General features: G+C 40.1%; 2 protein-coding genes across 2 annotated transcripts; one reads left to right on the top strand and one right to left on the bottom strand.

The window, feature by feature from the left end:
* Nucleotides 1-19330: 19330 nt before the first annotated feature.
* Nucleotides 19331-22390, bottom strand: LOC111886496 (pollen-specific leucine-rich repeat extensin-like protein 3). The gene is made up of 8 exons (XM_042900475.2): nt 22082-22390; nt 21947-21968; nt 20871-20927; nt 20680-20761; nt 20451-20546; nt 20233-20357; nt 20053-20071; nt 19331-19971 (listed from the first exon to the last, which is right to left on the bottom strand). Exons 1-8 carry the CDS (start codon nt 22182-22184, stop codon nt 19591-19593), a joined length of 885 nt encoding a protein of 294 aa, XP_042756409.1. The 5' UTR covers nt 22185-22390; the 3' UTR covers nt 19331-19590.
* Nucleotides 22391-23558: 1168 nt separating this feature from the next.
* On the top strand, nt 23559-25968 carry LOC111886487 (uncharacterized). The gene is made up of 5 exons (XM_023882739.3): nt 23559-23729; nt 24510-24931; nt 24998-25132; nt 25207-25362; nt 25430-25968. The coding sequence occupies exons 2-5, from the start codon at nt 24512-24514 to the stop codon at nt 25769-25771; spliced, it is 1053 nt and encodes a 350-aa protein (XP_023738507.1). The 5' UTR covers nt 23559-23729; nt 24510-24511; the 3' UTR covers nt 25772-25968.
* The last annotated feature ends 124 nt before the right edge of the window (nt 25969-26092 follow it).

Raw genomic sequence — 26092 nt, 5'->3', positions numbered from 1 at the left:
GTTGCTTCCATGTTCATACTCAAATGACCTTCTAAGGTCAGATCTGCTTCTCTAATCTATAGATCTGACCTTCCCAAGCATAATAATCACGTAAAGGTCGAATCGTAGTGCACATGCGACACACCCAAAGCTTCTTTTGGTGAAATGACCTCTAAAATGGTCTCCTAAGTTCATTTCCTCCATGGAACCACATAAAGTTGGATAGGTAATGCTCTCTGGACCTCTAAAGGTCCAGATCCAGAGTGTAACTCAATGGGACAACATATGCATCAAATCAAGCCAATAAAGGGTATAAAAAACACTAAAATTCAAGGATCTCATACTAAACAGAAAAAGGTATCGATTTTCTACCTCAAAGTTGCAGATCCAAGCTGGAAACCCACAGAATAGCAATCCCCTTGACCTCCTCTTGCTGGAAACACTTTCTCCTTTGCTAAACCACACAAAAAAGGATCAAAATAGCTCAATATCTATCATAACTCGCTCAAGCTGTAACACCCATAATCAGAAAGACCAAGAAAAGAAAGGAAAACCCTAAGTCAAAGGGTCAACTCATCGAGTCCAGGAAGGAACTTGGCGAGTCAGAGCGGGATTTGGGGGATCGATTAAGTAGCCGACTCGGCGAGTCGGCAAAGAGGACTTGGCGAGTTCGGTCTGAAGAGGGAAACCCTAAATCCGGGACTTTGTGCACTATTTAAACATCTCATTCTCCTTCTATCAGCCTCATTTGTAGCCCCCATTGTCCAGAAGTATCCCACAAAACCCTAGTGCTCTCTTTGAGTGTGTGAGCCAATATTGAAGGATTTTGAGTGTTCTTGAAGCCTAGAAGGAGAAGAAGTAGTTGAGGGTTCAAGAGGAAGATTCATCTCTTTTGCTGCTCATTTTGGTAACCAAGCTCCTTCCTTGTCTTGTTATTTGTTAGATCTCTTCATGTCCCTTTTTATGAGATTTGGACCAAGTATGATGCATTTCGGGATTTGGACGTCCTCAAGATGGATCCCTTCAGTTCTAGGTGTGTCTTGGCCTAGAGACCCATAAAGTATCAGTTTTTGGTGTGTTGGTAAAGCATCTTTGCCCCAAGCCCTAGCCCTAGAGTGTTTTGAGCCCATATCTCTTTGGTTACACGTAAAGTTTGCAACATTACGTGAGGAATAGACTTGGGAAGAGTGGATCTACAGTTTGGAGCCCCAGCATGGCTCGAAAAGCCACTGTATGGATTAAGAGCTGAAGCGACTCGGCGAGTCACATGGGTGGACTCGGCGAGTTGGATGAAGATAGAAAGGAACTAGAAGAGTTGGAAGAACAACTCGGCGATTCTGTTGAAGATTGCATTGGACTTGGCGAGTCAAGTCGCGAAACCCCAAACCCTTCAAGTTAAGACTCGGATCAGTGAGTTGAGTGGGGCCTCAGTGAGTTGGGCAGGTCAGGACTCGGAAATCGGTAGACTCGGCGAGTCGAGTCACGAATGAAAGGATTTTGAGCTAATAAACTCGACGAGTCAGTAGGCAGACTCGGCGAGTAGGGTTGACCTGGAAGGTTGACTTTTGACCAGAGTTGACTTAGTTGACTTTTGGAGAACAGTTAAGCTAAGTGATATATGTTTTGTGAGCAGCGGTTCAGGGAATTGTCGGTCAGCATCCAGAGGGGTTACCAGCAAGTTCAGCAGTACGAGGTGAGTTTCCCTTTGTGTGAATGGGTCTACGGCTACAATGTCGGCCCATGTAGTTATGAGTAGGAAGACCCGGGGGTTAGCCCTAGGCGCAGTATGCTAGAATGATATTCAGGACCAAGGTCCAATGATAGCGGGCGGGTGCCCAAGGAATGGTTTATATGATAGTTTATATTTGTTGTCTGTATGATACATGTATATGCCTTGTACGGAGGTGAGTGTGGGCGAGGTCCCGTATGTCACCAATAGCAGAGTGTGGACGGTGTTCCACATCTCATTAGCAGCATAACAGGGGCGAGCCCCAAGTTAGGGAAAGAGTGAGTGTGGGGCTAGGCCCGTATCTCATTATCAGTAGGAGCGTGATGGGGTTCCATGACGCATCAGTATCAGGACAAGGGCGAGGCCCAAGTTAGGCGAGGCCTCAGGACAGGATTTATTAGCATATGTTAGCTTATGTGTTGTGATACGCCTATGTGTTAGTATATGTTAGCGGGCGAGGCCCAGTGACAGGCGAGGCCTAAGTGAAACAGATATGTATTCGAGCGGGGCTCGAAGCCAGGCGGGGCTGGAGCGGCGGAGCCGTTGTAGCGGGCGAGGCCCGAAGTAGCGGGTGTGGCCCAGTATATGCTATATGTGTTTATGTAGGGTATGTGGTAGGTTGGGGAACTCACTAAGCTTCGTGCTTACGGTTTTAAGTTTTGGTTTCAGGTACTTCCGGTAGCGGAGGGAAGAGCTCGAGGTGATCGCATGGCACACACCATAGTTTAGACAGCTTTGGATGTTTTACTCTGATAATGGAAATATGTTTTGGAAATGATACTCTAAATTCATGTTATGACTTATGATATGTTTTTATGAATATGGTTTTGGTAATGATTTAAAGAAATTTTTTGGTACAAATTTTGGGACGTTACACAAGCTCTCTAGGATTTCTCTCTCAGGACTGGTAGCCGCAAATGGAGGCCATAAAGGCCTTTAAATAGGGGACAAACCCCGAGAATTAGGGTTTCAATCCACAGCGCGGACTCGTCGAGTCCACCCTTTCCGAATCATCGAGTCCGTTCATTAATCCAGTCAGCAATCGCGGTCCTACTCATCGAGTCCCTCTCTTTTACTCAAAAGTAAATGATCAAACATAATACCTGGAGATCCAGATGTTACAATTCTCCCCCACTAGAATCGGACTTCTCCCTCAAAGTCTTACTCCGCAAACAACTCTGGATGCTACTCCAGCGTCTCCAACTCCAGCTCCCAGGTCAGCTCGGACCCTCTCCGATGTTGCCACTGGACCTGAACCAGGGACACCTCCTTGTTCCTCATAACCTTGATCTTCCAATCCTGGATCGCGATTGGCCTCTCAACATAATTCAAGCTCGCATCCACCTGAATATCCTCTAGCAGCACCACCGCCGACTCGTTGGCTATACACTTCCTCAACTGAGACACGTGGAAGGTATCATGAATCTGGCTCAACTTCGCAGGTAGCTCCAACCGATATGCTACCCTGCCCACCCTCGCGGTCACCCTAAATGGCCCAATATACCGGGGCCCCATCTTGCCCCTCTTCCTAAATCGAATCACTCCTTTCCAAGGAGACACTTTTAGGAGTACAAAGTCTCCCACCTGGAACTCAAGCTCGGATCATCGCCTATCCGCATAACTCTTCTGGCGACTCTGAGCTGTCAACAACCTCTGACTGACCAGCTGTATTTTCTCTGTCGTCTGAATCACCATCTTAGTGCTGCCCATCATGCGCTGCCCTACCTCTCCCCAGCAAATGGGAGTCCGACATCTCCTCCCGTACAACAACTCGAAGGGAGGCATACCAATACTCAAATGGTGGCTGTTTTTATAAGAAAACTCAGCCAACGGCAGATACGTGTCCCAACTTCCCCTGAAGTCCAAAACACATGCCCTCAACATGTCCTCGAGTGTCTAAATCATCCGGTCACTATGTCCGTCCGTTTGCGGGTGGTAAGCGGTACTGAAATGCAACCTTGTACCCAACTCCTCATGGAACTTCTTCCAGAACCTGGAAGTGAAACGCACATCTCGATCCGACACAATCAAGATCGGTACTCCATGCCGCGATACCACCTCCCTCACATACAATTCTACCAATCTCTGTGCAGAAGAGCTCTTACTGATAGCAAGGAAGTGAGCGTTCTTCGTCATCCGGTTGACAATCACCCAAATAGCATCGACACCCCTCGTAGTCCTTGGCAATTTGGTGACAGAATCCATGGAAATATGTTCCCACTTCCACTGGAGAACCTAAAGTGGCTGCAACTTGTCGTGCGGATGCTGGTGCTCAGCCTTAACCCTACGACAGGTCAAGCACCTCTCCACAAACCATGCAACATCTCTCTTCATACATGGCCACCAATAATCTTTCTTCAGATCCAAATACATCTTAGTGGCTCCGGGATGGATCGAGAACCTCGATCCGTGCGCCTCTTCCATCAAAGTGGTACGTGCCCCGCCTGCATACGGCACCCATATCCGACCCTAAAGGGTCATAAGTTAGTGGCTATTAGTAACGAACTCCAGTACATGCCCAATCACCCGCTCCCTCTTGCAGTTCTTCGGTCTCACAGCCTCTGCCTGGGCCTCCCGAATGGTGTCCAACACTGGAGTCATCACTATCAGTCGCTTAAAAATGTTTCGAATCAGAGCACTCTCCTCCCTATGGCTCAGGTCATCAGCTACAACATTAGCTTTGACCGGGTGGTACAGGATCTCACAATCGTAATCATTTACCACGTCCAACCATCTCCACTGGTGCATATTCAGATTGGGCTGATCCATCAAATATTTCAAACTCTTGTGGTCCGTGTATATAGTACACCGAACCCCATACAAATAGCGACGACAGATCTTGAGGGCGAACATCACTGCCCCCAGCTCCAGATCGTGGGTGGGATACCTCGTCTCATGAGGCTTTAGTTGCCTCGATGCATATGCTATCACATGCCCCCTCTGCATAAGTACTGCACCCAATCCCGATATTGATGCATCATAATACACCACAAAATCCTCCATCCCTTCCAGGAGGGTTAACACCGGGGCTTCGCATAATCTCTGGCGAAGTGTCTCAAACGAGGTCTGCTGCTCCGGACCCCATGAAAAAGCAACACCCTTCCGGGTGAGCCTGGTGATAGGCATGGCGATCTTGGAGAAATCCCTGATAAATCTCCGATAATAGCTGGCCAATCCTAGAAAACTCCTGATCTCGGTGGGTGATCTCGGCACCTCCCACCTCATAGCCGCCTCAATCTTGGCCGGATAGGCCAAAATCCCATACTAGTTAACGAGATGCCCCAAGAACTGGGACTCTCGTAACCAGAACTCGCACTTCGAGAATTTGGCATAAAGCCTCTCTTACCTCAATACCCCGAGAATCTCCCTCAGATGCTCCTCGTACTGCTCTCTAGATCTCGAATACACCAAAATATCATCAATGAACACGATCACCGAACGATCCAACATAGGCCTACACACCCTGTTCATGAGATCCATGAACGCTGTCAGTGCATTAGTGAGCCCGAAAGGCATCACCACGAACTCGTAATGCCCATAACGAGTCCTAAATGCCATCTTCTGGATATCCCCGTCACGCACTCTCATCTGATGATATCCATACCTCATATCAATCTTGGAGAACCAAGACACTCCTTGAAACTGATCGAACAAATCGTCGATCCTCGACAATGGATAACGGTTCTTGACTGTCAACTTGTTCAACTCCCAGTAATTAATGCACATCCAGTGTGAACCATCCTTTTTTTGACAAAATGGATCAGCGCTCCCCAAGGGGAACTACTCGGTCTAATAAACTCCTTCCCCAGCAGCTCCTGAAGCTGCGAGGACAACTCTTGCATCTCTAGCGGCGCAAGGCGATAAGGCGCCTTGGCGATAGGCGCTGCCCCCGGAACCAAATCAATACAGAATTCTACCTGTCTCTCGGGAGGCATACCCGGCAACTCCTCGGAAAAAACATCCGGGAACTCTCGCACTATCGGAACATCATCAATCGAACTTGGCCTCCCAGCGGCCACTCGTGTATCCATCACATAGGCTACGAACCCACTGCAGCCCTGCTGTAAACTCTGCCTTGCCCTGGCAGCCGAACAGAATGTTGACTCACATCGGGTACCCTCGCCGTACACCGTAAGTACTCCCCTACTAGGGTCTCATATCGTCACCAACTATCGCTCGCAGTCTATAACATCCCCAAATCGGCTCAACCAATCCATGCCCACTATGACACACACGTCCCCCATTACAATCGGGACTAAATCTATCGGGAACTCAACACCGAAGATCTCAAGTACACAATCTCGAATCACATCCATAGCATACACCGCTCGCTCGTCAGCTATAGAAACTCGCAGAGGTCGATTCCATGTCTCTCGCCGAATACTGATGTGCTGACTAAATGCTAAGGACACAAATGACCAACTCGCACCCGGGTCAAATAACACTAAAGCAGGAAAGGAATTCAAAAGAAAAGTACCTACACATATCATAATATAAGCAAAATATCTCAAACATCAAATAACTACATGAAAGAATACATACCAGCCACGACATCGGGCGCTGCGCGGACCTCCTCTGCTATCAACTGGAAGGCTCTCCCGCGGGCCTTCGGTGCCTCGGCCTTCACTGGCCGGGTCTCAGTAGCTCTAGCAGCAGGTGCAGATCCATGTGCTAATCCCTGAAGTAGTTGAGGGCACTCGGCCTTCCAATGGCCGGTCTGGTTGCAATGAAAGCAAACCGAGAATTCTTTGGGGCAATCCCTCGCGTAATGCCCCTCCTTCCCACACTTGTAACACACCCCAGCTCTGCACACCCCCTCGTGACTCTTGCCGAACTTCCCACAAGTGCGGCCCTTCGGACCCCCAGATCTCGAATCAGTAGGCTTTGCCCGCTTGGTTGCCGGCTGAGACTGTTTCGGTCGCCGATCCCTTCCCTGAGACACCGCCTCCTCCCTGGCCTGAGTCTCTAGCTCGATCTCCCTCTTCCGAGCATTTTCCTGAAGTTCGGAAAATGTCCGGTATGTCGAGTTCGCCACGAACTCGCGAATATCTCTCCTCAGAATGCTCATATATCGGCTCATGCGTGTCTGCTCGGTAGACACCTTCTCAGGGCAAAACATCGCCCTCTCATGAAACTTCCGGGTAATCACAGTAACAGAATCAGTACCCTACTTGAGGGTCAAAAACTCCTGAGCCAGTCATTCCCTATCCACAGGGGGAACGTACTCATAATGAAACATAATGGTGAACCTCTCCCAAGTCACCGCAGTAAGCTCATTGGGGGTGAAATCTGCCGATACAAACTTCCACCAGTCCTTCGCCCCCAAGCGAAGCTGGTTTAGTGCGAACCGTACTCTCAAATGCTCTGGACACGATCAGGTATAGAAACATCCCTCGATATCAGCAATCCATCTCATCGCAGCGATCAGATCCTGCGTCCCATCAAACTCTGGTGGCTTCGTGTTGCTGAACTCTCGGTACAGCAACCAGTCACCTCCCTGTGGCCTGGCAGCAGCGACGGTTGCGGTGGCCGTAGCAACAACAGCATCAGTAAGAGCGGCGTATCGCTCTTCAAAAGTCTCGATCAACGTGGTCTTGATAGACCCGAACATCTCTGGTATCTCAGCTCGTATGGCCGAAGCCACCTCCTCATGAATCAACCGGCAGATCTCCTCATCACTGACACTGCTGCTCTCAGGTGTGTGGCGTGTCCCAACCATGATGTCTCTGAAATTCAACATAAAAACATCAGAGACTCGCTCGAGCATACTCGCACTCGATAAATCAACCCTACTTGTTCCCTGGTACCCTAAGGATTCTTACTTGGAGTGCGCATTGCTCCGGTGTCTTCAGTAGTACGGGCCCTTATACTACCATCCACACCACATCAGTATTCACCCCAAGTCCTCCTCCTTGTATCCCAGATCACAAGTACTCTATATCTCGCTAAGCATAGGCTACCCTACGGTAGACTTATCATAAGCTCCTCACTGCTACCTACTCACTCTAGAAGCATCACATAGCAGCAGTAATCCCTTAGGCTAAGGCATCACAAATCAGGCCATCTAGTCCTAATATGAATACCTAGCCTACTCTAGCATGCATAACATATCATATCATATCTCATAACACATAACGTAAGGGTATTTTGGGAAATCACCATTCGGGCGTCGGCTGATTGTACAAACTGCTCCGTTCTGCCTTTCTCAAAATCTTTTACTCTCTTAGAAAAATTGTTTATTTTATGAAATCTTTCTCAAATCCTCAGTTTGAGTTCAGATACATCCGAAGATGCACCCGACTCCCTCAAACCAAGGCTCTGATACCAACTTGTAACAACGTAAATTTTCTAAACAATTTTTCATTTTTAAATCATCAAAACAATATCAAACAAACTGTATCCAATGTCATTATAACAAACAAATCCCAGAATCTAAAAACATATTCTCTATGAGTGTGTACGGATCATGTCGGCGCCTTCCCGCGATCCTCGCTAGTACCTGAAACACCTAACACAACAACTGTAAGCATAAATGCTTAGTGAGTTCCCCAAAATACCACATACAACGCATACGCCACTCGGGGATACAGTACGACCCTCCGGTCGATGTATCTCAGCGGAACCCTCCAGTCCCGTCGCTCGTTGGACCCTTCGGCCCAGTCTGTATCGTTGGACCCTTCAGTCCGGTCTATATCGTTGGACCCTTAGGTCCGATCTATACATTCACATAGCATATATATATATATATATATATATATATATATATATATATCACATTGCACATAATCTCATACATACACATAGCCCACAAGACCCTCCAGTCTACACATGGATACCACTCTAGGTAATGTATAGTGAGAAGACTCAGCTCGAATGAAGTCGGATAAACTCTCGTGCTCAACGTCCCGACCTAGCCTCTTCCTATCATTCAAATAACATCCCCGATCAATACTCTCTCATAGCCTCATCTCTAAAGATTGGGTAGAAGGCCATTTTACCCCTCTCTGAACTCTCTTGAATCAGCCTTGACCAGAACCCTAAGGTCAACGAAAGTCAACGCTCAACCTTTGACCCGACTCATCTAGTGCACATGGGAGACTCGGTGAGTCCATGCGGGTCCTCTAAATCCTTCTAGCCTCACTTGGCTCGTCGGGTCATCCTTCCACTCGACGGGTTCCATCTGTCACGAATTGCGAGGCAACCCCGAATCGACTCGTCGAGTCCGCTTATGAACTCGGCGATTTGCTTCGATGTTCATACTCAAATGACCTTCTAAGATTAGATCTGCTTCTCTAATCTATAGATATGACCTTCCCAAGCATAATAATCAAGTAAAGGTCGAATCTTGGTGCACATGCAACACACCCAAAGCTTCTTTTGGTGAAATGACCTCTAAAATGGCCTCCTAAGTTCATTTCCTCCATGGAACCACATAAAGCTGGATAGGTAATGCTCTCTAGACCTCTAAAGGTCTAGATCTAGAGTCTATCACTCAATGGGACAACATATGCATCAAATCAAGCCAATAAAGGGTATAGAAAACCCTAAAATTCAAGGATCTCATACTAAACAGAAAAAGGGATCGATTTTCTACCTCAAAGTTGCAGATCCAAGCTAGAAACCCACAGAATAGCAATCCCCTTGACCTCCTCTTGCTGGAAACACATTCTCCTTTGCTAAACCACACCAAAAATAATCAAAATAGCTCAATATCTCTCACAACTCGCTCAAGCTCTCTAGGGTTTCTCTCTCATGACTGGTAGCCGCAAATGGTGGCCATAAAGGCCTTTAAATTGGGCACAAACCCCGAGAATTAGGGTTTCAATCCACGGCGCGGACTCGTCGAGTCCACCCTTTCCGACTCGTCGAGTCCGTTCATTAATCCAGTCAGCAATTGTGGTCCTACTCGATGATTCTACGACTCAACTCGTCGAGTCCCTCACTTTTACTCAAAAATAAATGATCAAACATAATACCTGGAAATCCGGATGTTACACACAGCTCTAAACCTGCTCAACCAGTCTATGCCCATTATGACACAGACATCACCCATCGCTATCGGCACCAGATCTACAGGGAACTCAACACCGAAAATCTCCAACACACATCCCCGAAATACATCAGTGGCAAAAATTTCATGCTCATCGGCTATAGAGACCCTCAGTGGTCGACTCAACGCCTCGGGTCTGACACTAATGTGACGACTAAAGGATAGAGACACAAAAGATCGACTCGCACCCAATTCAAATAACACCAAAGCAGGCACATAACTCATGAGAAAAGTACCTATATACAGCACAATGTAAGCATAAACAAATCTCAAAACAATATAAATTAGGAGATACGTACCAACAACAACATCAGGCGTTGTGCGGACCTCCTCCGCAGTCAACTGGAAAGCTATCTTATGAGCCCTCGGAGCCACGGCCTTCACCGACCGACTATCAGTAGCATGCAAGGCAGAAGGAGTAGAAGTCTGGGTTGATCCCTGAGTGAGCTAAGGGCACTCGGCCTTCTGATGACCGGTCTGGTTGCAATGAAAGCAAACCGAAAATCCCTTAGGATAGTCCTTCGCCATGTGCCCCTCCTTGCCACATGTGTAGCAAATCCCTGATCAGCAAGATCCCTTATGACTCTTGTCGCACTTCCCACAAGTGCGTCCCTTCTGGCCCCCCGCTCTCGTATCAGTGGGCTTTGCTCGCTTCGTTGTTGGCTGCAACTATACCGGTCTCCTGTGTCTACCCCGAGACTCCTCCTTTTTGGTCTGCAACTCTAGCTCAATCTCCCTCCTCATGGCATTGGTCTGAAGCTCAGCCAATGTTCGGTATGACGAGTTCGCCATAAAATCCCGAATATCCCTCCTCAAGATGCTCAAATACCGACTCACACATGCTTGATCAGTAGACACGTGCTCAAGGAAAAACAACACCCTCTCATGAAATATCCTTGTAATCTCTGTCACAGTTTTTGTCTTCTGCTTGAGAGACAGAAACTCCTGGGCTAACCATTCCCTCTCCACATGGGGAACATACTCATCTCGGAACAACTGTGTAAACCTCTCCCATGTCACTGCAGCATGGTCTGTAGGAGTAAAACTAGTAGTCACGAACTTCCACCAGTCCTTTGCTCCCAAGCAAAGCTGGTTTAGCTCAAATCGAACTCTCAGGTGATCTGTGCATGAACACATATAGAAACATCTCTTAATGTCAGAGATCCATCTCATGGCAGCAATTGGATCCTGTGTCCAGTCAAATTCTGGTGGCTTTGTGTTGCTGAACTCCCGTAACAACAATGAGTCACCTCCCTGTGGCCTAGCAGCAGCTACGGCTGCGGTGGATGCAGCAGCAGCAGCCTTCATAACAGCAGCGTATCGCTCATCGAATGTCTCAATTAGCATGGTCTTAATAGACCCGAACATCTCTGGTATGGCCTCTCTGATAGCTGCGACCACCTCCTCATGAATGATCATGCGGATCTCATCGTAACTACAATCACAAGACGAGATTAAACCTTTTGGGTTTGTGACTTCCTTGCTATGCGTACGGGCCCTGTGCTTCCACTAATATTGGCCCATACTACCTTCCACATCTACCTGTGTTTGTCCCAAGGATAATCACAATCGCCAAATATAATACAACAACTAGGATACACATATATCCTATCCTCACTCTCTTGAGAGTATCGAAGCATTCCTCACCTGACGGACTGCTCACACATATACTCATCCATGAAACTTCCACCAACTCTGCAGCACTCGCGTATGCTAGTCATACATAACACTGGATCCTATATACAGTCGAATACTTGATTCTACCTTAAGCCCTTCATCATACAAGAATAATAAATAAGGCTAAACCAAACATTCTTGGGCTATAAAATCTTAGTTATGTACAACTATGGTACATACACTAAGAAACTATAGTAATGATGTCAATTCCATACAAGAAGTAACCCTAGGCTATCAGGCATCATACATCAGGAAATTCTATCATGCAATTCCTGAAGATCTCTAACCTATCACTAGCATGATGTTCTAGCATAAACGTCATATCAAATAACAATGTGGTAACTTGGGGTATACTTTCTTGTTACGGCTGATCGTACACATCACATCCTTCTTTGGTTAATTTTGAAAACTATTTTAAAACTTTTGCAGTTCCTTATTTTGAGTTTGGATTCACACGAATGTTCATCCAATTCTCTCAAAACAAGGCTCTGATATCAACTTATAACATCCCAAAAATCACAATAAATTTTAACTTTTCAAAAACAACCCATAACCATACATGTTTACAAAACCATTATTTAAAAAGTGTGTCTTAGTAATCAGTGTATCCCAAAATCCAAACAACATAAAAACCAGAGGATGTGCTCGATCACGCCTTCGCCTTACCATTGTCATCTAAATTACCTGGAACAATAAACTAAAATTGTAAGCCAAAGCTTAGTGAGTTCCCTCATAGTACCAACACACATAACATATAACAACATATAATGGGTCAATAGCTAACAGACTAGATTACCCCTCAGCCTATAGTATAAGTTTGGCTTCCCCTTCAGGACCACATCTCATATATGGCTTGCTCCCAAGCCCACAACATAAGTTTGGCTTGCCCTTCAGGCCCACTGCTTATGTTTGGCACGCTACTGAGTTTGTTGGCTACCGCAGAAAGCAGTACTACCTCAACCCAATCATACTATGTCGACATATACATAACATATAACATATATCCAGTAAACAGATAAACATATAACCAGTCATCAGAAAAACAAGCAAATATACAGATTACTATTGCATACTACATCGTATTTACCAAGATACCAATCTAACATATCACTATAACATACCAACATCCTCTATACCAGAATACATAATCTAGTGGGCCCATATTGGTGCCTTCGACCCATAAGTACAGTGAGGAAAACTAAATTCTCTGTCTAAACAAGTAGTTGAATTGGTCTCTGCTCCGAATCTCAGCTTTACCCATCACCTATTAATCAAATAGTGACCATTCTCAAATACAAATCGAAATACCCAAAATACACTTAGGTCAAACTTGGACAAAGTCCAAAAAGTCAAACTTGGTCAACAATGTTGATTACGACCAGCATACTCAGCTTGTACGCTTAGCGTACATAGCTTAACCAAAAAACAAGTTGGTTGACCTCAAATGCTAAGCATTCCTAGGGAACGCCCAACACTTGTGAGAGGCTTCATTCCTTTCTTATTAAGAGCGTAATCATTAAGCTCTTTTGTCTATAATCCATATCCAATCCTATAATAACGTCCACTTTATGGTCTTGGATAGCCATTAAGTGCCCAAACACAAAAACCCTAATTACTTAACCCATTAAGACCTTATAACTAATGCATGGAAGGAATCTAACAACCAAGATTACATTTTTATGCTTCTAGATTATTCAAAACGTCCGAAAGGACAACTTATATGAATTAGAGTAATCTGTACTCATAATTCCAAGCTTATGGCACCATAAGAACACCATTTCATAACTAAACAATATCTAAACAACTCTTAATCAAGTTCAGAGCTTTTTACCTCTAAAAGATGCCAAATGATGTTGCTATTCTAGATCCAAAGAGTCTTACTCTTCCAAGATGATCTTCTCTTCTTCCTCTCTCCTTCATCGTTAATAAAATACACATAAAAGCTCAAGAGTGCTCTAAAAATGGATTAGGGGCTGCTTGGGGACATAGGTGGGTTGGAGGCTGATGAAAGAAGGTAGGTTCGGGACTTAAGGATGCTTAAATAGGGTCCAACCCCTAAAAATAAGGGTCTGCATTCTGGTAACCTTCGCCCAACGTTCCTAGGGAACGCCCAACGTACGTGCCTAGCTCCTATAATTTACGAAAATACTTTTTTTGTCCATTTTTGCAATTAATTCACATCCAAGGTCCAAAATGAAATAAATTCTTAAACTTAGGGCTTAAAATGAAAATACCTCAATATCAAGATGTTACATCATCCCTAAATAAGCAGGACCATCCAATCAGAAAGTCTTAGCTCAAGCCAGTACGCGCAACGTACTCGGCTAGGGACCAATTTTGTAAGGGTTTCTAAAACGAATGGGTTAAAGGGAAAAACCTGAAATGCAGTGTTACAAATTCGTTTGTTTCATGCCTTTGCTTCATTCAAGAACTTCTAAGTCTATAAAATAGATGTCAAGATTGCTTTCTTACATGGAAATCTTCAAGAAGAAGTTTTTCTAAAGCAACCGCCAGGGTTTGAAAGGGCAGAGTTTCCAAATCATGTGTATCGTCTCAATAAAATTGTCTATGGTTTAAAGCAGGCACCTAGAGCTTAGTATGACATGTTGGCAAGTTATCTACTCACAAGTGGATACAATCGAGGAAAGATTGACAATGCCTTGTTCATTAAACACTCAAGACCTCACATCATTCTGCCTCAAGTGTATGTTGATGATATCATCTTTACATCCACTGATGAGAAACTAAGTTCCGAATTCGCTGAGATCATGGCAAGGAAGTTCGAAATGAGCATAATGGGTGCATGAACTAAATTTCTTTTTGGGATCACAGGTTAAACAACTAATTGATGGTATTTTTATTTTTCAAGCCAAATACATTGCAGATATGCTAAAGAAGTATGGTTTCTCTAACTGCAAGTCAGCTAAGATTCCAATGTCCTCATCAGCGTCTATTGGAGCTGATCCAAATGGCACTGATATGAATGCAACTCTTTATCTAGGAATGATAGGCCCTCTACTCTATCTTACTACTAGTCGGCCTGACATTAATTTTGCTACTATATTGTGTGCTCGTTATTAAGCCAGTCCTAAGGAATCTCATCTACTCAATGTGACAAGAGTCTTTCATTACTTAAAGCATACACCCAATCTTGGGTTATGGTATCCTCGTGACTCTGAGTTCAATCCGATGAGATACACCGACTCCGATCATGGTGGATGTGGCATTGATCGTAAAAGCACTTTAGGAGGAGCTCAAATGATTGGAGATAGATTGGTAAGCTAGTCCAGCAAAAAGCAAACATCAGTGGCTTGTTCTACCGTTGAAGCTGAATATATTGTCGTTGGAATGTGTTGTGCTCAGATCCTGTGAATTCAAAATCATATCTTAGACTATGGTCTAAAATTCTCTAAGACTCCCATTTTCCGTGACAACACTAGTGCCATTCAGATGATACAGAATCTAGTGCAACATTCCAAGACCAAGCACATTAATATCAGTCATCACTTCATCAGGGAGATAGTTTAGAAGGGAAAAGTGGAGTTCTATATTCCATCCACTAATCAGCTGGCTGACATTTTCACAAAGGCATTGGACGAGAAGACTTTAAAAAATTGATTGTAGATCTTGGTATGCTTTCAATGACTTAATTGTTTTTCTAACTCTTTTGATTTAACGTTGCTTCTGCTTGATTTCTGAAAAACACAAAAACAAATGTTGCTTTTATTACATAGTTTGTTTAAGTCTTGTTTCAAGTATTTACAAGTATTCTCTTATCTCCTTTATCTATCTTCCAGGCCTAACTTAGATATATTTGCATCTTCCTTCTTCAAAGTTTGTGAGAACTAGAGTCATCTTGAAAGATCTCAATGTTCTTTATGTTGAGAAAAAGAGTGGCATCATGTCCTCATCTTATTGTGAATGCTCTCCCTCTTCTCCACTCATTGTTATGGATGCAAGAAGCAACCATCAATGCAGTAAGTCTTGTTTTCATCTAATGAATCATAATTCGATAAAACCTCAAATTCCCTCGTGTTTATCTTGAGGACATGATGGTTTCATGGATTTGAGTCAGTTAACTCGTTGGTTACAAAGACTGTTTTATGCTCTTGCTCCTGATGAATATGAAGCTTGGAATCCATAATGAATGGCTTCATCACCCATGGTTTATTGTGAGTTGTATTGTATATTAATGTGCTTACCTTTTCTTGTGCTCTCTTGTACAACCAAAATTCAAGTTGTAGATATCTCAAAAAATGGAAGTGCATTTATGACCATTCAATTCTAAAGATTTGATGGAACGAGTCTTTATCACCTTTCTGAAAATCTGCACATATTTTATTGTTTAGAATTATTTCTTGTTTGACTAACTCTTTTGTTTGTATTTGTATATTACTTTAAGGGAATCTAATGAAGGCTTTTCTAAGCCTAATATGCAACTTTTGACACATCCTTGTCCCTAGAATTATGCGTGTCATATGCATCAAGTCTCATGTTTTTTTGAAACATTGAGTATAACCCAATGGCTTGCAACGATTGCACGTTCATTAGTGTAAGAGTTACTTTTCGGGTCCTTTAAATGATAAAGGGTTATTCATATCCCTAACCTCCTAGTATGAGGTATGACATGGTACCATTATGAGTTAACAATGAATCTTTGATTCTAGACTGCAACTTACTTTATGATATAGAAGTTCAAACCACTTCTTGTTGACGAGTTAAACTGTTATGATTCACCCTGATTTCACCTCAGCATGATTGAAACAATCCATTCTTTCCTTTATCTTCTTAATAAAACTTGATGATTCACTATGTTATACCACACACTGATAAATTTATGTTGATGATTAAGCTAAAACACCATAACTTATCACATGTATTATACCACTCTTGCCCTTTTTCTTCTAATAAAAGTGATTAATGAGTCTGCGTATAAAACCACACACTTATGAGATCTCGCAGTACTATGTCGGCGAATGGTAGTTTAAGCCCACACTATCAGGAGACATCAAAATCTTACTAGACTGCAAGCTGCAAATCTGATCCTCTTGTTTCCTCCTCCAACTCCATTTTACTGTTGATGTAAAAAGGGGGGAGAATCTGCTAAAGCTGAAGAATAAAAAATCTAAGGGGGAGTCAAGTTGAAAAAGAAAGCAAAATCTAATGGGGAGTCAAGCTGAAGAAACTACTAGATCTACCGATGTTATCAATCAAAGGGGGAATCAAGCGAATTAACACGTGGACATCAGCTTTTCACGTGTTAATATGTCCGTTGACAGCTCGTACATATTGTTGCTTGAAAATCATTCAGCTTCAACTGCTTGAAATTCATTCACCTTCTCAGGGGAAGCACTCGTTAAAAGCTGAAGGACTTAAAATTTCTACAACTTTCAATCCTATTCTCAGGGGGAGCATACGGGGAGCTTGAGCTAAAGAATTCATTGAAGATTAGTTTTGACATCATCGGATAGGGGAGATTGGAAGGTCACACATTATGATATGATGAGTCAAACACTCAACACAATTTGGCAGCGTCAGCGTCTTCTCGACTACCAGTGCCAGCGTACTAAGCTTATCATCGTTAGCGCATAATATAGTTATTCTATGTAATCTTTTGTATATTAGGTAATGATATAGATATTATAGAATAGATAGCTGATCTAGTATCTTTATTATGAAGATCAATTATTAGTATAGATAAGATACAATCCCTTAAATCATGGGATTCACATGTATAGATTAATATATAATCTACACTAGGGTAAACTATAATGATAGTTCGGCTTTGTGTCAATCGTCTTGGTGACAAGCCATCTTCTTTATGAAGACAAAACCCTATCTTGGTGAAAGAACAATTTGGAGAAATCTATGTGTCGTTTACTTTATGTTCTTTGTTTTTCTTAGATTAGTTTACTTTCATTCCTTATACTTGAAGTGTACTCGATCGATACAAACCTTCAAAAAGATATTTAATTTTAATTTTAATTTTATAACATATATATACACACACACGTTAAACAAATCACTTTTAATATATATTTTTGTAAATGTCATATGTAATTATTGTCGTAGTAAGAAGGAAAAAAACACTTTCATATGAAGAGCATATCATGATAAATCAATCATAATTACATATCTCATGTTAAAAATGATATTATCTTTTAAATATTGTTTTGTAAATATGTTGTTAAGGATAACCCAACCAAAAATTAAATGAAAATAAACATAATCAAAATAGAAAAACTACAATGAAATAAGTAAGAAAATCGGATGGTTGAATATATAAATAAAATATTAAATAAATATAAATTTAAATCCAAATAAAAGAACTTGCATCCGTCTATTCTGCTCAAACAAAAAAAACTTATATAACTGTTTTCTCACTCTTCCTTCTTCTTTTTGATACCATTTAACCATAGAAACTTGATGATATTTCTTCACTAACTTGCAATTAAAAGTTTTTATTTATTTATCTCTTTTATTTTTATTTTTTTATAAAGATATTCCAAACAAAACATTGATATTTGAAGTGTCAAATTCAAGATTGAATAATACACACAAATCACATATAAATATCATATGGGAAAACTGAATATAAAGAAAGAGTAGAAAAGTTTTATCTGTGTTGGTTGAAGGAAAAAATAATATTATAATTATCATTAATGCGACGTAACCCATTTCTCTAATTCTTCATATTTGGATCGTAAACGTTTGAACTACATGAAAGCCTTTTGTGAGAAATACTACTAATATTTGAATCATAAACGTTGAACTACATAAAAGCTTTTTGAATCACAATACATTCAACCATATGACGACTTTTTATAAGAAAATTATACTAATATAGCTACATATAAAATAAGAGAATGCAAAACTTTCTGGAAATTTATAAATATTATAAATGTTATTTATGTTTCAAATCAATATGGTTTGAAAAAAGAAATATCTCTAACCACATGATTTTGAATATCCTTCTTTATAAGAGATAAATAGATTTTTTGTTAACTTTTAATGTTTGGAAAAATTAGTTGCATAGCCTGTGTGGGAATTGAAAATTTTCATAATATTAAAATTTTTCAGAAACATTAATTAGTTGTTATTCAATAAAATTTGATTTTCTTTCAGAAATACAATTAATTTGTTGAATCGTAATTGTTATTCCACATAATTTTTATAATTTAAATCAACACATGTACACTATGCAACTTGGCTTTTTGGGTTATTTAGTTGCAAAAGATTAATTTAACTAAAATTAAAAAATATAACAGTTTTAATAGACATAAAAATAATATAATGATTTTTAACATGGAAGGATAATGCATCGAGAACTTTCTATAATAATAATAGTTTAAATTTGAAAAAATAAGAATGGTCGTGAAATCAAAATATGAAGTGACTTGTTTGTCCTTTCAAAAGCTCTAATGGTCAAAAAGGTAAATAAGCAACATTTTAACGATCAAATGTGATAAAAACACTCTCGTTTTGCTATAGTACCGTGTAATGGTCAAATGAATCAGAAGGTAAGTAGCATGCTCTTCTCAAAAAAAAAATTAATTAATTAGTTATAAAATGGTTAATGACTATAACACTTTAATGGCCAAATGGACATAAAGCTATAATAAACTAACCATGCATTTGATGTTTACTAGAACTTTTTTTTGTCGATGAAGGTCCTTTATAAACTCTTGTTGTACAGCTGTACAGTGTTATACCCTTAATCACAGACTAACAAACAAACAAAGTCAAATTTAAAAGTGACCCAAAATTTGGAAAAAAAAAATCCGTTATTGTGACAAAATGTGACTATGGGATTTCAACCTAAACCCTCTATTAGTTTGTTTGACACGGAATCCAGTATTAAATGCAGATATATTCGACAAGAATCACAATAAAGAGTGTCTTTAATTTGAAAGTTATGCCAGTAAATTAAGAACATCAACGTAGTACATCTCAAAATGAAAATTATTCAAAATTCAATGTAACAAAATGTAGAGCCGTAATGAATCTATGTTGAGAAATTAAATTTGAAGTAAACCAAAGTTTACTATCAATGTATAGAAATTAAATGAAAGAAAAGAATTTAGTCTCATCAAGATTCAAGAATGATCTTAATTATCAAGTCAAAAACGGTTTTAAAGGTGAAGGCATGCATGATTTACTTATATTGACCTGGTCCTGGAGGTTGGTTGGTTGGTGGATTTGGGGGCTGTGGTTGGTTGCCTTGATGATGAGGTGGAGGTGGAGAAGCATAAGGTGGGTAGCCTTGTGGAGGTGGATAAGGAGGGTAGCCTTGTGGTGGTGGATAACCAGCAGGTGGGTAGCCAGATGGCGGAGGATACATATGTGGGTAGCCATGGCCAGGTTGATGATGTTGGTGCTGGTGCTGTAGAGGGTAACCATAGGACGGTGGTCCGTACTGGTGGACATGGGGCGGATATGGCTGATCGATCCTTGACATTTCCTGGATCGGTGGAACATCCATTGGACGGATCCCAAATTTCCCATCTCGTTTGTCTAATTCAACCTTGTGTTGTGTCTGCAAAATTAATAATTATATATATCAACTTCCTCCCTTCAATTCATAGTAACCATAATTAAAGATAGAATATTATATTACCTGCATGCATGTGCAAACCCTACAAAAGCAAGATACCATTTAGAATATATACATATATATATATATATATATATATATATATATATATATATATATATATATATATATATATATATATATATATATATGTAGAAGCAAAAAAATTGGAATAGTTGAAAGAGGAGGGAAGAAATTACGTACGTGCAAAAAACGAGATCGGCTAAGCAATTGAGCAACTGAGACGCGTCACTGAGTTCCTCGCTTCCAAGAAGGCAAGCGATGATGGAAAATATACAAGCAATTTGTTGGAGGCAAACCATGCAACCCTAATTAATTAATAATTATAGTTATATACAATATTAAACAGATCATAAAAAGGTTTTGAGAAATTAATTAAAGAGATTAGCTAGTATGCGTACAATGATACAGTTATCGCATTTGGTTGTTTGAATGTGAAACTCGTCTTGCAGCATAAAGCGAGTGGATGCTACCGAGTTCCCAAAGCAGAAGAAGACCTGATCACGATAAATAATTTACAAGAACAAAACATGTTAAAACTACAAGTGTTTTTATTGTGTATTTGTAATTAATATATAATCCATGAGTACGTATACGTAGGATTTTAAGAAATAGAATATGAATATATACCTCTGCGCAAAGGCAAAATTTTGGACATTTACGTTCTCCACACTTGCCACTGCAGGGCATATATCCACCACAGCATCGATATCTGGAACATGCAAATGCAAGAAATATATAATTATATATGTATTAATTAAATATACATATACTTTAATTTGAGGTTGCATGGGTGATGGAGAAATTAAGCATTTGTTTACCTTGACATGTCACCATAGAGAGCTCGCTTACGAAGCAAGTATGACGCACATGGTCCGCTGCCATTATTAGTGTTTAATTATATAATACATGAAATATCTTTACCAAAATACAAGAAGAAAAGAAAAGGGTAAAAAAGAGACTAATCTTAGCACCAGTATCATAATTAATGATGTCGCTAAAGGCTTATGGATGTTAATAATGCGCAATGAGAGAGTAGACGATGTTAATTAATGACACATTCACAATCATTGTAGGTGCCAAATTAACAGGACAATGAAAAGATTCATAGAGGGAAGTGGACTAGAATTCAACAACAAACTCAACCTTAAACCCCTATATATCAGCATGCAATAATTTCAATAGTTAACAAACTTTAAAGACCTGTAAAAACAAATTAAGCATGATAACTGCATCAAGTGACACCAAACCCATTTTTGTGAACTTAATGAGACCTCTAAGAAGATGTATATATATGCAAAACCATGTTACTGTCAATGCAATCTAAAGTCTAAACCAGAGGAGATATTTCTAGAGAGGTTAATTTTATGGGATGAAAACAACTTATATAAGCTCCAATAAATAAATAAGGTATATCTAATCTCTAGCCCTTTGTGAATCGTATGTATATTTTATACATGGATTATGATATGACACTAATTGAAGTCTCATTATGAACTTATGATTGGATTTTCGTGTCCTAGTGTTGTGTTATATCAAGTACAGGAAGGATTGGAGGATAATCTTTTCAAAATATTTGACATACTTAGATAGTATAGGGACTAAACGGTAACTATTAGTTTGAATATCAGTTATATTTGGTAGGAACAAACAGAGTGTATGGACGTTAGGTTAGTTTTCTTTTCTGTAACGTTTTTCATACACAAGAGAGATTCGTCGTCCTTCTTAATCATCAGACAGAATCTCTCTCCTTTTCTATTTTCTTGTATTCCACGGAATTGCATTTACAAATTAACCATATTGACTACAATTTTGAGAACAATCACATTTGGCCAAATGATAATAGAATAAAATAGATCAAAGATCTAAATAACAAAGATCGGAGCAAGAATCTTACCAGAACAAAGCAAAGCAGCAATCTAGAACAGCACAAAACACACACAAAGGTCAGACGAATTAGAACGAATTTACAAAATTAAGCAGATATATGATGAAATTATAAGGAAATTGAGGGTCAAATAGACTAAATTACACGGAGTATCGGCAGCCATGGTGCTCATGAGATCTGTGTGCCATAGGTTCCGGAAGCTCTGACGCTGCTTCATCAAATGCACCTGCTCTTCACCGGACGGCATTGTCGATTCCTTTCAAAGCCGATCGAGTTAGAAATGCAACGATGAGATACCAAATCGAATTGGCGACTTTTTCGCAGTCGATGTAGTAAGGAACAAAAGAAAATAAATTTGAATAGAATGGGAAAAAAGCCCTAAGCTCTCCTGATTTCAGTTTTACGATTGATTCAGAAAACGGTTAATCGGAACTTTTGATCTAGCAAACGAGAGAATGAAATTTAAGATCCCGCACTTCGAATTTTGCAAAAGACACCCGCTTCTTATGTACATGTTTTAATTTAGTCCTTCTAGAATTGTAAGTTTAAGCACGGGCACGGTACCCTCCAAATCAAATGATATATGCTCAAAGATATTATAAAAATTGAAATTACGAGGATAACAATGAATATTGTAAGCCTTACTTTTAACCAAATTAATGTAATTGATAAAATAATAATTTGTAAAGTTATATTTTATAAACCAAATTTGTATAATTATATTTTATAAGTCATTCATTTGTTTAGTTTTAATTTCTATATATAATTATTTGAAGGGTCATAAAATACAAAAATAGTAATCATTTTGTTGTTTGGCCATTTATCTTTTATATGTACTGTCATTTTTTTTTCGAGTTTTCATTATGCCATTAGAATAAATTTCAATTTCATAGTTATGTTATATTAGATATCATAGATGATGTTATGCCAACAACCGATAGATATAAATACGTATAAGTAAACAAATTATGTCATATTGAATGTCACATTGAATAACACGTAGAACTCGATATAATTATATTTTGTTGAAAATCCACCCAATGGTGAAATGAGAACCTAAAATTGTGGTTTTTGTTCAAAAAAGTTTAATAATGTATCCGTGATTTAATTTTGAATCTTTTTAGTAATTTGGTCTCTATATATTTAAAAAGACTATTATATCCTTTATATTTGTTTTTTTTTTTATTTATGTTACTGTTTTTTGTTAATTAAAATTAAAAATGCTCACTTCCTCTCTCTCTATCTCTCTCCCTCTCAAGAAACCCGTTTTCAGCCTCAACCACCGGAAAAATTCATTGTTGGCTCTAAATGCTCCATTAAGAGTCTTGATGCTCCATGTGCCTCCAGCTTCTTCATTAGGATGCTTAAACACATTTTATTAAGTTTTCACACCCCTGCTCCTAATATCTAAAATTCAAAGTGTGTAGTTATGATCCACAGGCATGCGTAATTTGCATACATTAGTATTAGCAACGGATTAGTAACAGATTTATGACAAATTACCGTACGCCACTATGGGGTTATTTAGTGTTAGTGACAGAAAACGACCCAAATAGCGACAATACTATTTTATCTATTTTTTTTAAAGGAAAAAAGGGGAATAAATGAAATTAGGGCTAACGTTATAAGAAATCAGTACGCTTCTACCTCCCGCCTCTACACCTGCGACCTCTAAGCCCTTCTTCTGCTCCACGCCTCCACCTCCGGCGAACCCACCGGCGTCCACGGCGTTTTCTCCGGCGACATCTCCGGCATTCAGAGCTTCACTTCCGGCAACCACGCATCCACTCAGGTCCGATTGGAAGTTTATTCCTAATAGTTTTTTTTCTTTTTGCTGTCTTTTCACTTTCTTTCAGGTCCGATTGGCATGTATCTAATGTCTATTATACTGTATATGGCCTCCGTGTTAGCGTTGGCAACTTGGCATGTATTTGACCTTCCTGTTGGCAGTTTCTTTTGATGATTATACTTCCTGTTCTGATCAATGTCTATTATACATTTATACTTCTTGAGTTCTGGTTTGTTTGTTTTTTTATCATTATACTTCCTAAGTTCCTTCCTGTTACTTTCTTATGAACTGTGAAGTCTCTATTTAGCCGGCATTATGTTTTGTTTGATTATTTTCTTGATTATAATTGCTATAATAGTTGAGATATCTTTTATTTTTTTTTTATGCCTATCCCTAAATATTTCATTAGCATATAGGTAGCTTGTCGCTATTTATGGCTCTTCGCCATTGAAACCATAGTCTGACCTGGTAGTTTTCTCATTTTCTGTCACCCCTCTTTTATGTTGATAAATATTTGCTTCTGATGAACCTTGGCTGGTTGGGAAGATGAAGTGATGTTGAGACTTGAGATGATCTGATAATGATTATCTTTTTTGATGAACACCAACTGTTTGATAAAATTCCCCAACGAACTAGAGTAACACATGTTTGTACCTATCAAATATCGCTCAACTTACATCACCAAACTTTCCTTTTTCTGTTTTTGGTTCTTTCTTATGCTTCATAATTGACAGATAGACCATTAGTTGAAATCATAATTGTGAATTGATTGGTGTTTTTCAGAGATGAAAAGAATGATAGCATTGGGATTTGAAGGATCAGCCAACAAGATTGGTGTTGGTGTAGTGACTCTAGATGGCACAATCTTATCAAACCCAAGACACACCTACATCACCCCACCAGGTCAAGGATTCCTCCCTCGTGAAACTGCCCAACACCATTTTCAACATATCCTTCCCCTAATCAAAGAAGCCCTTGAAACAGCTCAAATTACATTAAAGGACATCGACTGTCTTTGTTACACAAAAGGTCCAGGAATGGGTGCACCCTTGCAGGTTTCCGCCATTGTTGTACGCGTTCTTTCACAGCTATGGAAGATCCCAATTGTAGGCGTCAATCACTGTGTTGCTCATATTGAGATGGGAAGAATCGTCACTGGGGCTGATGATCCTGTTGTCCTCTATGTTAGTGGTGGAAACACACAGGTAACTCCATGAGTATTTGACCCATATGATTATCAAAACTGATTTGAATTTTTTGCTTATAAATAGGTGATTGCATATAGTGAGGGAAGATACAGAATATTTGGGGAGACAATCGATATAGCTATAGGTAACTGCTTGGACAGGTTTGCTAGGGTTTTAATGCTATCAAATGATCCGAGTCCAGGGTACAACATTGAGCAGGTATGATTATGATTTATGAAATCAATCGAATTTGACTTTACAATGATTGGGTCCACTTGTTCTTGTTGATTCAGCTTGCAAAGAAGGGAGAAAAGTTCATAGACCTTCCTTATGTTGTGAAAGGAATGGATGTGTCTTTTAGTGGGATATTGAGCTACATTGAAGCCACAGCAGAAGAAAAGCTTAAAAACAATGATTGTACTCCAGCAGATTTATGCTATTCGTTGCAGGTATTTGTTTTTGACTTAATGGGGACAGACAGATGTGTGGTTTTTTGACATGATGAAAATGTTGTAGGAGACGTTATTTGCGATGCTTGTTGAGATTACGGAAAGGGCTATGGCGCACTGTGACAAGAAAGATGTTTTGATTGTTGGTGGTGTTGGGTGTAATGAAAGGTTGCAGGAGATGATGAGAGTGATGTGTGGTGAAAGAGGGGGGAACTTGTTTGCAACTGATGATAGGTATTGTGTTGATAATGGGGCTATGATTGCTTATACGGGTCTTCTTGCTTTTGCTCATGGAAGTACGACTCCCCTTGAGGAATCCACTTTTACTCAGAGGTTTAGAACTGATGAGGTGTTGGCTGTTTGGAGAGATAACAAGGACACCATTGAACACAAGACACAGGGATCCTAGGCTATGGGTGGTTTGGATTTTTTTTTTCTTTTTTTCCCTTGTTTGTATGATTGTTTCTAGTCAATATATTTTGAACTAGATGTTGTATCATCAGTAGGCTGGAAATTAAATTCTTCAACATGAAAGAGTGGCTGAAGAATAGTATTTTTATTGATTAAGGTGGTTTTTTATACTATATAATCTCTTGGTTCCTGACACTTGTCACACATCATTTTTTTTTTTTTTTTGGTATTTTTGATGCGGCTAGTCAATATGCAATATTTATAGGCCAAATTCTGAGCTTGTTGATAATCAGAATAAACCACGAGACCTGAAATTGGT

Source organism: Lactuca sativa, chromosome 3 (genome assembly GCF_002870075.4).
Source record: "Lactuca sativa cultivar Salinas chromosome 3, Lsat_Salinas_v11, whole genome shotgun sequence".
Classification (NCBI taxonomy): Eukaryota; Viridiplantae; Streptophyta; class Magnoliopsida; order Asterales; family Asteraceae; genus Lactuca; species Lactuca sativa.
This window is presented reverse-complemented; position numbering and strand designations above follow the sequence as displayed.

Coding starts and splice junctions, on each gene's coding strand:
- LOC111886496 (XM_042900475.2), bottom strand. CDS start 22,184: ATGCCGTCCGGTGAAGAGCAGGTGCATTTGATGAAGCAGCGTCAGAGC. Junction 20,547..20,679: donor AATTTTGCCTTTGCGCAGAG/GTATATATTCAT, acceptor TATCGTGATCAG/GTCTTCTTCTGCTTTGGGAA. Junction 20,358..20,450: donor AATGCGATAACTGTATCATT/GTACGCATACTA, acceptor TTAATTAATTAG/GGTTGCATGGTTTGCCTCCA.
- LOC111886487 (XM_023882739.3), top strand. CDS start 24,512: ATGAAAAGAATGATAGCATTGGGATTTGAAGGATCAGCCAACAAGATT. Junction 25,133..25,206: donor CAGGGTACAACATTGAGCAG/GTATGATTATGA, acceptor TTGTTGATTCAG/CTTGCAAAGAAGGGAGAAAA. Junction 25,363..25,429: donor ATTTATGCTATTCGTTGCAG/GTATTTGTTTTT, acceptor AAAATGTTGTAG/GAGACGTTATTTGCGATGCT.